This window comes from Podarcis pityusensis, assembly GCF_964106645.2.
Source record: "Podarcis pityusensis genome assembly, chromosome: Z".
Lineage (NCBI taxonomy): Eukaryota > Metazoa > Chordata > Lepidosauria > Squamata > Lacertidae > Podarcis > Podarcis pityusensis.
The window spans coordinates 48,715,915-48,729,075 of NC_138044.1; the positions used below are offsets into that span (position 1 = coordinate 48,715,915).

At 48.7% G+C, this 13,161-nt stretch overlaps 1 protein-coding gene across 1 annotated transcript in view; it reads left to right on the forward strand.

The window, feature by feature from the left end:
• The first annotated feature begins 424 nt into the window (after nt 1–424).
• The window catches only part of WDR44 (WD repeat domain 44), a 46,891-nt gene continuing 34,154 nt past the window's right edge, over nt 425–13,161 (forward strand). Inside the window, exon 1 of the mRNA XM_080990330.1 lies at nt 425–556. Within this exon, the coding sequence (XP_080846456.1) occupies nt 477–556 (80 nt within the window). The 5' untranslated portion in view covers nt 425–476. The remainder of the gene's footprint in view (nt 557–13,161) is intronic.

Genomic DNA, 13,161 nt, shown 5'->3' on the forward strand with positions numbered 1-13,161 from the left:
CCACATTTTTAACCAGTGCTTTTCTTTCTAGAAAAGATAGGTGCTGCATAACCTTCAATACCCTCAGGAAAAAAATAAATCACTGCTTACACTTTGCCTTGGGGAGCTGACAGCAATATGTGGGGGGTGGATTAACAGTTAATGTTAATACTGTACATACAAATGAGCAATCCCCTCCTGCCTTGTCTCCCAGAGCCAGAAGAGGCATGAAGAGAAGTTAGAGCTTCATGCAGGCACAGTCTCAGATTGCTGGGGGAAACCCTGGCGGAGTGGAACCCAGAAGTGTCTCTGCGGCTACCCCTCCAACTCTTCGCTTCCCTCTTCGTAGCTCTGCAGCTTCCCTCCCCTTCTCCCTCCCCCCCCAGCCCTCTCTCGCGAGACTTCGCGCGCGAGGCCCGGCCCGGTTGCTGCCGCCGCCGCCGCCGCCACTTCTGCTCCGGTTTCCCTTGTGGGTCCGTCCGCCGCTTCGCGTCCGCATGGCGTCCGACTCCGACACCGAGGAGCTCTTCTACGACGCGCCCGAGGATGTCGCCCAGCACGGAGGGAGCCCCTCGGCGTGAGTTAGGGAGGGAGGGAGGGAGGCGCCGCCTCGGGAGTACGCACGATCCGGATCGACTCCGGATCAGAGCCTCGATTAAGATGAAGCACGCTGAAGAAGCTGCCTGCCCCGCCAGAGACCCCCCCCCCAGCTCCTTTCTGTCCCTGCTTAATGGGGTTGCGTGGCGGGCGGGTAGCGGAGCAGGAGGGCGCACCTTTAATTCGGATTACGGCGAAGCGTTGCCTCTTCGCCCAGGCAGCTCTCCCATTCTACTGTTCCTGCCTCTCCCGCCCACCTCCCTTTTCCTCCCCCTTGCAGCAGGGAAAGGGGGTGGTGGTACTGCACGCCCCGAAGCAAGCCTAATCCGAATCGAAGCCTTAATTCGGATTGCACCGAGCTGCTGCCCGTGGCCAGCCTGCTCTCCTCTCTTCTCTCACCATCCCCTTCTTTATAGTCTGGCTCTCAAAGGGAGACCAAGGCGTGAACCCGACAAGCCTAATTCGGATTTAAACTTCAGTGCAGATTGCACTAGACTGCTGCCATTGAGCAGCCAGCTCTCCTCCCTCTCGCCCCCCCCCCCGCCATTAGGTATTTGCTGCGTTGCTCTCCCTTTTCCTTTTGCATCCTTCCAGCACCGTTCCTGCCACCTCTCCCCCCTGGTTCTCCTGTTTGCACCTGTCCCTGCAACTGCAGCCCACCAGCACCCAAAAACCCAAATGTAAATAGAAGTGAACTGCAGAGTTGATTTAGGCAGGTAAAAACTTCAGACCAATAACCCCCCCTCCCACAAAACTCCCAGCAGCTGGTTCAGCCAGCTCTTCCTCCTGGCTCTCCTCCTTTTTATTTATTTACTGCATCCCACCTTTCCCTCCCAGGAGCTTGATGTAGTGTACATGGTTGTCCTCCTCCTCATTTGATCCCCACAACAGCCCTGCTAGGTAGGTTAGGCGGAGAGGCAGCGACAGCAACAAGGCCACCCAGTGAGCTTCATGGCCCAACGCAACGTTTAAACACTGGTCTCCCACCACTGTCTCTTGGCTTCTTCAAACCTCTTCCTTGCCTGCCCCCCAATTCATTGTCCTGCCTCCCTGTCCTTGCTCAACACAACCTCATGTCACCCCCTTGGCCAGGTGGATCCATGTTCTCTTAGCATCATATTCTGTCCCAGGCATCCTGGGTCCATGGCAACCCCATCTCCCTCCCTTCTGAGCTGCTTTTTCCTGATTCGTGCCTTTGTGGACATGGCAGTCTAGCTCATGCCCCAGAGCTGGTGCTCCTTTTTTCTGCCTTGTCCTTTTTATGAAGCTGCCTCCCTCCTTTTTCAAGCTTCCCTCTGTGTGTGTGGTGTTCTGCTACACTCTTTGCTGATTTGAGTTCCCAGTTTTCCTATCAAGGGGATGGCTGTGAGCTGGTCCAAGCAAGAAGGTTGCTATCCTTGCTGCATGCTGCCCTTCTGGCACCCAGCTGTCAGGAAAAACAAAGCACACAAATCGCTGTCATTCTTCCTCTTCCGTTTTCTTAGCAGCAAGCCAATTGTAAGAGAAGGGTTGGGTCAAAAATCCCCTGTTCCTGAAAGGGGGTGTGATACTTTGGTAGGCAACATGTTAGAGCTGGGTGCTCAGCAGTCCGGCAGGTGGATTGTTTTGTGGGCCTGGTGGTGCTGCCGTTTGCCAGCAGCTTCTCTGCCTGCAGATGGTGCAGATTGGGGTGGGTGAGTTTGGTCTCTAGTTGCGGGATGGGTGTTGACACAGATGCAGGTCACGCACACCAGGACTGTCGTGTTGGCAAAGTTTGAAATGTTCCAGGCAGTGTAAACACCACACTTAACTTGGGACTGATGTTGTCACTGTCATGCTCTCCCTTCTGGTTCCATTTCTGAGGAGGGAGTGTTCACTTCCATGAATCAGATCTCCCTTCTGGGGAAAATCCTGAAGTCAGCAGATTTGTTTGCCAATGAAGGAGTTGTTCTTTAAAAAATAAAAACACAACCACGAATTGCATTTTTCAGTGCAGAACACACCCCTTCCTGCATTCTTTACAAGCCTACTTTCCCTGCAACAGTTACTCTGACTATGGGCTCTCTTCCTCTACCCCTCCCTCCTCCATCCCAGGCTAGTGACAACCACCGAGATTCAGCTCTGTGAGCTGTAGGTGCTCTGCAACCGGTTGTCTCCTCTGTCCTGCAGAGGTGCAGTTCTGTGGCTCACAGAGTCTGTAACCTGAAGCCTATGAAACCCGAGGTACCACTGTATAGGTCTATCTTCAGCTCTTCCCATCTGGAGTTCAAAACATCTAGAGGGCTCCAGGTTGCTGAAGGCTCTGCTTAGGTCTTAGAAGCATCAGTGCAGGAAGTAACAGGTGGACTTAGAATTTCCATTGCTGCTTAAGATTAAAGGAGGGAGCAAACTTTAAAGTGGGCAGTTTCTTGGCGGGTTCAAGGATTTGGAAGTGACCAGTTCCCTCCCCACAATAACATCAGCCTGTTTTACTGCAGCGTGTGAGTGTGTGTCTAAAACGAATGCAGAATCAGACTTCATAGATAAACCGTCTGTCTTCTGATAAAACAGTTGGATGCTTTCATGCTCTGGTGGAGTTTATAATTCTGGGTTTTGAGGAGCAGCCCCCCAGTAACATAGCATAGCAGCTATTCTGTGGCTGCTTGTAGTATTCTATCTTTCTGTTTTTCACCAGCTGCAGACCTTAACCTTTCTTCACGTTATATTTCTGCCTCACTTTTCAGCCAAGACTGGCGCTCAAAGCTGCTGACAATTTAAACGTGTGCAGAACACAAAGTATAAGTGAAGATGTTTACAGAAGCCTCTTCTGCTTCCTGGTAGCTGGTGTTATGGTACAATTCTCAGACACTTCTCTCTTGATCAGCTTTCCCTGGCCCATATGTTTTGAACTACAGATCCTATCAGCTGTGTTGGCTGGGGCTGATGGAGTTTGCAAAATTTCTGGAAAGCACCAGGCTGGGAAGTCTGATCCAGAGGAGCGTAAGTTGCTGCAGGAGCTGGTTGATGAAAAAGATACCAGCCATGGAATCAGCCTTTCCATGGACCCGTGGATCTGCCTTGTACTGAGTCTAGCTCAATATTGTGTTTGCTAACTGGATGTAGTTTTCTAGAGAGGCTGTGAAATGAACACTGCTGCTGTACCACTGATTTGGGGCCTCTTCCTCATGGGCGAGTTCCAAGCTATTCCTCCAGAGGCAGAAGGAACTGTTGATGGACTTTAGTGATTGGTTGGTGACCAGTATGCCAACCCAGATGACTAGATCTTGTGAGTGATCCACAGAGTCTTCTAGTGGTTGGTGGCATTGTACAAGTTCCAGGAGGTGGAGAATGGCTCAAGGCGAAAGTCCCAGTCCACAGTTCTTTCTGGTTGTCTTTGTTTGGAGTAGACTGTGCTTGTAAAAAGCCATGGACTCTGGGTGATCACGTAAAAAGATTTTGGGTTTGCCTGGTGTGTGTTTCTAAGCAGAAGAAAGTTGGGTGTTCTGCTTTCAGGTTGTCAAATAATCTAAAGTAGGTACACATAGACAAATATTCAAATAACAGGTTTTTTTCTGGGATAAAAGTGATTTATGGACCTGTTTGGAGTGCTGGAGTAGTCACGCAGAAATAGTCCATTTGGTGACAAGAGAAAGGCTGCAGGCTTAATTACCCTCCTTCATCAGTTGATATTTTTTAAGTCAGCCAGTTGCCTAGAAAAAGAGAGAGGGTGGAGGGACTGTTTCGCTCTTAAATTTCACATTTCATGCTGTGCGTTTAGCAAAGTGCATTAAGGTTTGTTTGTATTGCTGATTAAAAACTGCTGTCGCTGCAGTCTTTTTGGAAGGCCCAGGTCTCCAACTCTTTATTTCAGATTTAAAAAACAAAACAAAACACTGGCAAGCTGTTAATAAGTTCAGGGCAGGGCGAGAGAGGCTGCTTCAGGTCTCTCCCCCCCCCCCCATGTTGATTATGAATAATGATTAATTTACCATTCCTGTTCTTGATTGCATGACATCAAACAGATACATCAAATACCACATTTTTCACTCTATAAGACGCACCAGACCATAAGACGCACCTAGTTTTTGGAGGAGGAAAACAAGAAAAAAAATATTCTGAATCACAGAAGCCAGAACAGCAAGAGGGATCTGGCTTCTGGGATAGCCTCTTGCTGTTTTGGCTTATGGGATAGCCGCCGAAGCCTCCCCCGGGCAGCGGGATGAAGGCTCCCCCTGCCTGGAAAAGGCTGCGCACGGCTATCCCACAAGCCAGGACAGCAAGCGGGGCGCAGCGATCCCGCTTGCTGTCCTGGCTTGTGGGATAGCCGCGCACAGCCTCTCCTGGGCAGCGGGAGGAAGGCTCCCGCAAGAGCCGCGCTCCCTTTAAGGAGCGTGCGGAGCACGTGTGCGGCTCTTTAAAGAGAGCACTGAGCAGAGCCTCCCGCCTGCATTTGCTCCATAAGACGCACACACATTTCCCCTTACTTTTTCGGAGGGGAAAAGTGTGTCTTATAGAGTGAAAAATACAGTAGTTACTGTGGATCCTGAATGGCATTTTGAGAAGGCCTTGAGGTTTTGCATTGTGCATGAGATTTGCTGGTTTTAAGAAAGGAGGGAGCTCCCCCACTATTTGCTCCCCTTAATAATATGTGACAGGAGCAGAGGGTGGAGGAAGATGGAAAGGTAGAGCCCACTGGGCTTACTGGCATAAGAGGTGCGAGAGGTTCATGTCCCTACTCAGTGTGGCCGGGGGACTGTTTCAGCATTGGCTTCCTTGGATTAATGGTTCCATTTATTTGCAGGTTGCTTTTCTATTGTGAACAGTATTCAAGGTGGCTAACAAATGAAGCAGTAGCTTGGAAACATGTTGGCCTACAAATAGAGTGGCAGTAAGATGGTTTGTAGGAGCACCTGCTCTGCTACAGGTTCCCCAAAGGCCCCAAGTTTCAATGCTTTTCATCTCCAGTCAAAAACATCTTGGTGGCTGGGATGGGCCTCTGTGGAAGAGCTGCTGCCAGTCAGTCTAGTCTTATACTAGGCTAGAGGCACCTGTGGTTTAGATCAGCAGAACAGAACAAAGTACTCGTGGCAAGCCTGCCCAAAGGCCCAGGATATATATTTCTAGCCAGCAGCCTATGGGCTGCTGCAGCATTGAGGGCCGTGAACCAGGAAGTCTGTGCTGCAGAGGAAAGGTTGCAGCATTTAAGGAGTTTTTAGTTTAGAGAGAAGGTGAGTAGGAGGTGACATGATAGAAGCTTACAGAATTATGCATGGCATGGAGAGAATGGATAAAGAATTTTTTTCCTCCCTCTCCCATAGCACTGGAATTCGTGGACATCCAGTGAGGCAGAAAGTTGGAAGATTCAGGACAGATTTTTTAAAAAATGACTTATTCATGCAGCACATAGTTCAGTCATGGAACTCTCACAGAAGGCAGTGATGGCCAGAGGATTGGACAGATTCATGGAGCATGAGGCTGGATCAGTGAGTATGCCCTGCCTCCACTGTTGGAAGCAGCAATTCTTCTGATTACCAGCTGCTGGAAACCACAGGAAGGGAGACTTGCTGTCATGGTCAGCCACTGTGAGAACAGGAGGCTGGACTAGATGGGGCATCCATCAGGGCTCCTCTTACACTCTTAGGAACAAGTTTGGCTCTTCAGACCTCAATAGCAGTGCACCACTGAGTGTGGGGTCTTTAGCAAAGCAAGCTGTCCACTTTGGGGGACTTGCATTTTGTCTCTCTCTTTTCCCAGCCTTCCAAGGATGAGTCCCCTTTCCCTTAATTCTTTTAGTTCCAAAAAGCACTCTGCAAAGAACCAGCTATTTAAGCAACTCCTATTCCACCCCCTGTTAAGGTTTGCTGTGCACTACAAACGTCAGAGGCAGTTTTAATTTGGCTATTATGTGTAACATTCCAGACATCAAACAAGGCTTCTGATCAAAAGTTTGCTGTCTAGCTTTGTATCTAAGTCTGGAGAGTGCCTCTGTGTTTGTGTGTGTATGTATGTGGTGCGTCAGCCTCAGTTGCTGAAAGGTGGTCACTGTCTCTAACAAGGCCCCGGGGCTGCCATGTACTGGCTAGAGAGGCATTGTCTGATTAAATTGTTACGTATTTTATAATGTTGCTCACCCTAACAATAATCTCTAAGTAGTTTACCTATGCGGTATTGCAAAATCTTTATTTGTCAATTTACCTTGAAATTAAGATGGGGGGGCGTGCGTTGCACTGTAATAACATGCTAACAACAACAACAACAACAACAACAACAACAACAACAGTAATAATTTATTTATACCCCGCCCATCTGGCTGAGTTTCCCCAGCTACTCTGGGCAGCTCCCAATCGAGTGTTAAAAACAGTACAGCATTAAATATTAAAAACTTCCCTAAACAGGGCTGCCTTCAGATGTCTTTTAAAGATAGGATAGCTGCTTATTTCCTTCACATCTGAAGGGAGGCTGTTCCACAGGATGGCCGCCACTACCGAGAAGGCCCTCTGCCTGGTTCCCTGTAACTTGGCTTCTCGCAGTGAGGGAACCGCCAGAAGGCCCTCAGTGTCTGGGCAGAACGATGGGGGTGAAGACGCTCCTTCAGGTATACAGGACCGAGGCTGTTTAGGGTTTTAAAGGTCAGCACCAACACTTTGAATTGTGCTCGGAAACGTACTGGGAGCCAATGCAAATCTCTTAGGACTGGTGTTATGTGGTCCCGGCGGCCATTCCCAGTCCCCAGTCTAGCTGCCGCATTCTGGATTAATTGCAGTTTCCGGGTCACCTTCAAAGGTAGCCCCACATAGAGTGCATTGCTGTAGTCCAAGCAAGAGATAACTAGAGCATGCACCACTCTGGCGAGACAGTCTACGGGCAGGTAGGGTCTTAGCCTATGTACCAGATGGAGCTGGTAGACGGCCGCCCTGAACACAGAATTAACCTGCGCCTCCATGGACAGCTGTGAGTCCAAAATGACTTAAGGCTGCACACCTGGTCCTTCAGGGGCACAGTTACCCCATTCAGGACCAGGGAATCCCCCACACCCGCCCTCCCCCTGTCCCATATAATACTGTGTTCCATTCCACACTTTTTTTCAAAGTACTCTTTTTAAATGTTCTCAGCTTGTGCTCCAGATAAAATTAGATTAAGTAAAGGGGAAAATGGTCAGAGAGCAAGGTAGCTATGGATGATAAGCCTTTGCAATTCACTTGCGTAATAAAAAATATTGTTCTTTGGATGAGCTGAGTGCTTTCTTCTGAGCATTTTGGGGGGGGGGGTGCAAAATCTGTCTGCCAGACAAATCAGTTGCTTGAACATTTACCCATGTGATGTGCTGCTAAGAACACTATTTAGTGTTCGCTGGGCTGTTGCATGTGCTTCGCTGGGCTTAAAGCATGATTTATAAAATTTAAAAATAAGTTAAAGATGGGTGAAAGGAGCTCTACTTCTATGTAGAATGTTCAGGCCTTTGTGGCAAGGGAGAGGGGTGTCTCCACATCCTCCCTGTGTTCTGTCTTTCCCTCGTGCAAGCATTCTCTCTGCTTCTGCTTGCCAGATCGCTTCAGAGCTGTTCCTTCCTGAATCCTGTCTGACCACCTTGCTGGCTTGCAAACAACCAGTGGGATCTTTGGCTTTCAAGAGGTTGCTGAACTACAGCTCCCATCAGCCAATGGGTGGGAGTTGTAGTTCAGCAACAACTGGAGGGCCAAAGCTTTCCCACACCTGGGCCATAAGCCTGAGAAGAGGCCACCCCATGAGCACACCCAGTCATGCCTCCCCAGCTTAGGCCATCTCTCTCTCTCCCTCTTTTTGCTTTCTCTTTCTCTCTCAGCTGAGGCAGCCTTGGGAAGTGTTTGTGCATTTGAGGGGGGTTGTGAGGGTGGCCTTTGGATTGCTTGTTGGCCCAGATTGGGGCGCTCTCCTTAGACTCCTTAGCTTTTGCTCCGTTTATGCAAACAGGAAATGTAGCTCCTAGTGGTGCCTTCCCATTTTGACCTCAAAACGTTTGCTGATCTTGGTGGAATCAGTGATGCTGGTTGCAAACCGTACCTTTGACAACAGAAGATGAAGAAGGAAGAATGGCAGTGAGTGAGGTCTACTCTAGAGTGCAACAACAGGTGATCAGCACTACTTCACCCTGCAGGTGGAGAGGCACAGTTTTTGAATGCTCACCCACTGTATGCATGGCGGTGGGGCGGGGAGAGAACACATCAGGAAGAGAGAGGTTCTAGCTCACCCTGTTTCCTGATGTGCTAGTTTTCTACTTGCCGAGAGTGTTTTACATAAGAGAGAATTCAAAAATGTGATTATGTGTACCTGCATTCTGAAGAGGTCTATTCTACTGTATGTGTGGAGCAGAGGCAGACTCCTTCCTTCCTTCCTTCCTTCCTTCCTTTCTTTCTTTCTTTCTTTCTTTCTTTCTTTCTCTGTCTTTGGTGTAGCCAATGTGATTCCCTCCAGGTGTTCCTGTCATCCATGCTAGCTGGGACTGGTGGGAACACAGAAAGCTACCTTCTGCTGAGCCAGACCATTGGGGCATCTAGCTCAGCATCGTTGACTCTCAGCAGCTCTCCAGGGTTTCAGGCAGGGCCTCTCTCCCAACCCTACTTGGAGATGCTGGGGATTGAACCCACAACCTTCTGCATGCCAAGCAGGTGCTCTACCACTGAGTTGTGGCCCTTCCTCTGAACTCCCTATGGGAATTGGAGTCCAACATCTGGAGGGCAACACATTAGCTACCTCTCCTACCTAGGACCCTCGTACCTACGGGACCGCCTCTCCTGGTCTGCCCCACGGAGGACCTTAAGGCCCACAAATAACAACACTTTGGAGGTCCCAAGCCACAAGGTGATTAGATTGGTCTCAACTAGGGCCAGGGCCTTTTCGGTACTGGCCCCGACTTGGTGGAACGCTCTGTCACAAGAGACCAGGGCCCTGTGGGACTTGACATCTTTCTGCAGGGCCTGCAAGACAGAGCTGTTCCGCCTGGCCTTTGGTTTGGACTCAGTCTGACCCTTATGTTTCCCTCCCCTTATGGTTTTGATCTATGGGCTATTATTAAAATGAGGCTGCATTTTAAATTGTATTTTGACCCATATTTTAATAAATTAACCCCCCCCCATTATGTTTTATGGTAATTTTATTGATGTTAGCTGCCCTGAGCCCGGGGAGGGTGGGGTATAAATAAAAATTATTATTATTCAGCCAATTACCATCATTTAAAATATAATAATAAATAGATGAATATTAGAATAAATGGTGCATAATATTCTCAGGCCAGCTTCAGGAGGTGGTGGCAGGAGCTCCCTGGTCTGCTCAGCTTTGTGACGGCCCCTGTCCAAAGCCAGTTTCCAGTTTCAGTTCTGTGTGATGGTTGTTTTACTTCCACCTTCTCAATTAACATAGAATCATAGAATTGCAGAGTTGGAAGGCAATGCAGGAATCTCAACTAGATCAGACATGACAAATGGCCACCCAGCCTCTGCTTAGAGGTTGGAGAGTCCACTAAGAGTCCATCACCTTTCCATTGTTGAACAGCTCTTACTGACAGAAAGGTCTTCCTGATATTCAGTCAGAATCTCCTTCCTTTTAACTTGGTTCGAGTCCAGCCCTCTGGAGCAGGAGAAAACAAGCTTGCTCCATCCTCTGTGTGACAGCCCTTGAGATATTTGAAAATGGCTTGAACTTGATTCCCTCCAGATGTTGTTGGACTCCAGCTGCCATCAGCCCCAGCCAGCATGGTCAAGTGGTCAAGGATGATGGGAGAGACTGCAGTCCAGCAAGATCTGCAGGAAACCATCAGCTTTTTTAAAGATTCTCATCTTTCACATCCACCTTGCTGTTCAGAACTGGAATCTTTGCTAATTTTAGCTGCAGTATTGGAGTGCGGTAAACAAAATTGCTGCCCCAAAGCTCTTTAGGGACCCCCCCCCCCATTTCTTCTTCCCTTCAACTGCTGGCTTTGTGGTGCTGCATAGTCGAACCCTCTTATTACAAGGTTTTTGTGGTGAGTGAGCAGTTCCTTCAGGCCCTCAAATGCAGCCATCTGCTGTTCAAGTCAACCTGCCAGTTCCTAGGACTTCTCAGGAACATCTGCCCCATAGCAGTCTCATTGAGGGCGCCGAGTGTGTGTTTTGTTGTCTTAAATCTGTGTTTTAGACAGAGATACATTATGTAAGATTTTAAACACCTTTGACAAAGCACTTTGACAAAGATAATTTCTTGCAAAATGTAAGGGTTGCCCTTAATACATTATCGGTGTCGTGTCTGGCTAGGAGCTGGGAGACCAAAGTTCAAATCCCCACTCTGCCACGAAACTCACTGGGTGGCCTTGGACCAGTCACTGCCTCTCAGTTACTAGCCCACCTCACAAGCTTGTTGTGGGGATTAAATAAGAAAGCAGGAGAGGCATGTACACCACCTCCTCTTTGAAGAAAATTGTATGATATGATTTTCTGCTCCACTCCAAACGTATTGCTTGCCCATCTTCACATGCACACGTGATTCTATTCATGATAGCCAGGTCCCATAAATTTGATAAACTGTTTTTTAAAATATAAATATTTCCAATATCTTTTTGCAAATTAACATTTTTGCTGCTACACAATAACTACGCCTCTTTCCTTTGAAGCTTGTTGCCTTCAAATATGTTAATAGCCTGTCCTTAGATTGCAAATATGTTGGAAAAGCCTCTCTAAGTTTCAGTGTATTTCTTAATTGTGCACAAGGTCTATAACCAGGACTTTCCCCCCTCCCTCCAGCCTTCTAATGTAAGTCCACCAGCTGGGAATAAAGCTGCCTGTCTCCTAACTGCACTTCCAACATACTTCAGTGATACTGCTATAAATTAGGCAGAGAGTCTGCTTCCTGTATTTAGACAGAGAAGTAGCAACGTAGAGGTGGATGGGGGGGAACACTTCTAAGAAATGACCCTGATGCAGCCTTCCTCAACCTAGTGCCCTCCAGATGTTTGGAGCCTTCAACTCCCCATCAGTCTCACTCAGCACAACCATGGGGAAGACAAGAAAGTGAAACTTTCTTAGGCGATCATTCTGAAGAACAGTCACTCTGCATCATCCACCTTGCCCAGTATTCTATTTCCGTTAGTGCCCATCTCCAAATGCTTTAGAGCAGCCTTCACCAACCTGGTGCCCTCCAGAGGTTTTGGACTTACGTGCGCGCGCGCGCACACACACACACAGAGAAGGGAGTTGGTCTTTCAAAACTTAGAACATGAGAACATAACCCTTCTTATGAAACAGGTTCCCCTGCCCATCCCCTTCACCCAAACCACAGATTCCTAAGGGAAGACATGGTTCCAGAGTTTCAGATGTGAATCTGGTGGAGGCCACTGTAATTGCAGAAGTTGCCTTTGACAGCCAGGACCACTGACCCTGTGCAAGGTTTGAGTGCCTTGCTGCATCTTCAGGACTGTGAACTTACCAAGAATTGTCAAATTGTGTGTTCCCACTACTCCCCAAGCCCCCCAGAACTGAGGGAGGGAGGAAAGTATGGCTGGCTGCAGAAAAAGAAGGAGCTGCAAGGGATTTGGCATATCTGGCATGGGCGGTGACTGCTGCCCTCGATGTTTGTCCAGGGAAGGGCCTTAGCTCTGTGGTAGAGCCCAGGCTTTGCATGCATAAGTCCCCAGATCCGACCCTTGGCATCGCCTGCAGCTTAAGAAAAGGAAAGGGTGATGCGTGAGGCTCTGTCTGAAACGAGAGAGGAGCAGATGAGTCTTCTTTCCCATCCAAGTCACTCATGCACATGTTCATTCATCACTCTGTCTCGTCCCACTTCTGTTTCTATTTGCGATTAAAAACAACAACCCCACACCAAAATGGAGAAATGTATGTATGCAGCATCCCGTGGTTGCAAGGCATTGCAAGGGCTGCCTTTGAAGTTTCCCAGTCCCTTTCACCCCTCGCCCAAAGGGAATAATTGATCCAAGTGGCTAGAAACCTCCTGCTACACAGGTGTGGGTTCACACAGGTGTGCCCCTACTGGTGATGCAACATGATGACATCACATCCCTTCCTGTGGTACAAGAAGAGGGAAAGATGGGACCAAGGGGGCAGCCATCCTTTCCCTCCCCAATACTGCATTCCTGGAAGGGGCAGCAGACAGGCATTTCTCATCACCCCCCCCCCCCAAGGAATTTGTGGCCCAGTTTCGAGCATCTGTGGTGATTGGTGGCAGCAGCAGGGCTCTAGCTGATTGGACTGTTACCTTTGGTGCAGAGAAAGACTGGAAAACATTGGGCACCTCTCGCTTCACATCATACCGAAAACATTTTTGCAGACAATTGGAGGAGTGCAAAATCCAGACCATAACTGTTACAACCTGTGCATTATCCCAGGAGGTATAGGTCAGTTAGCTTTATATGATTCCTCAAGAGAAGCCCTGCCAGCCTGAATGCAACAGCACTATGCAACTTGAGCCCGTGTGTGCTGGCTAAAGTCTACATATTAGATTTTCATGGCCCATTTCTGAGCAGGGGCTCTGGACACCTGCTTCTCTGACCACGCCCTCAGCATGGAGCATAGAACCATTCAGTTTGAGCAGGCCTCCGAGAATAGCTGCTGTGGCTCACTAAAAATAGCATTTTTTCACTCTTGCTGCCACAAAGGAAAACCT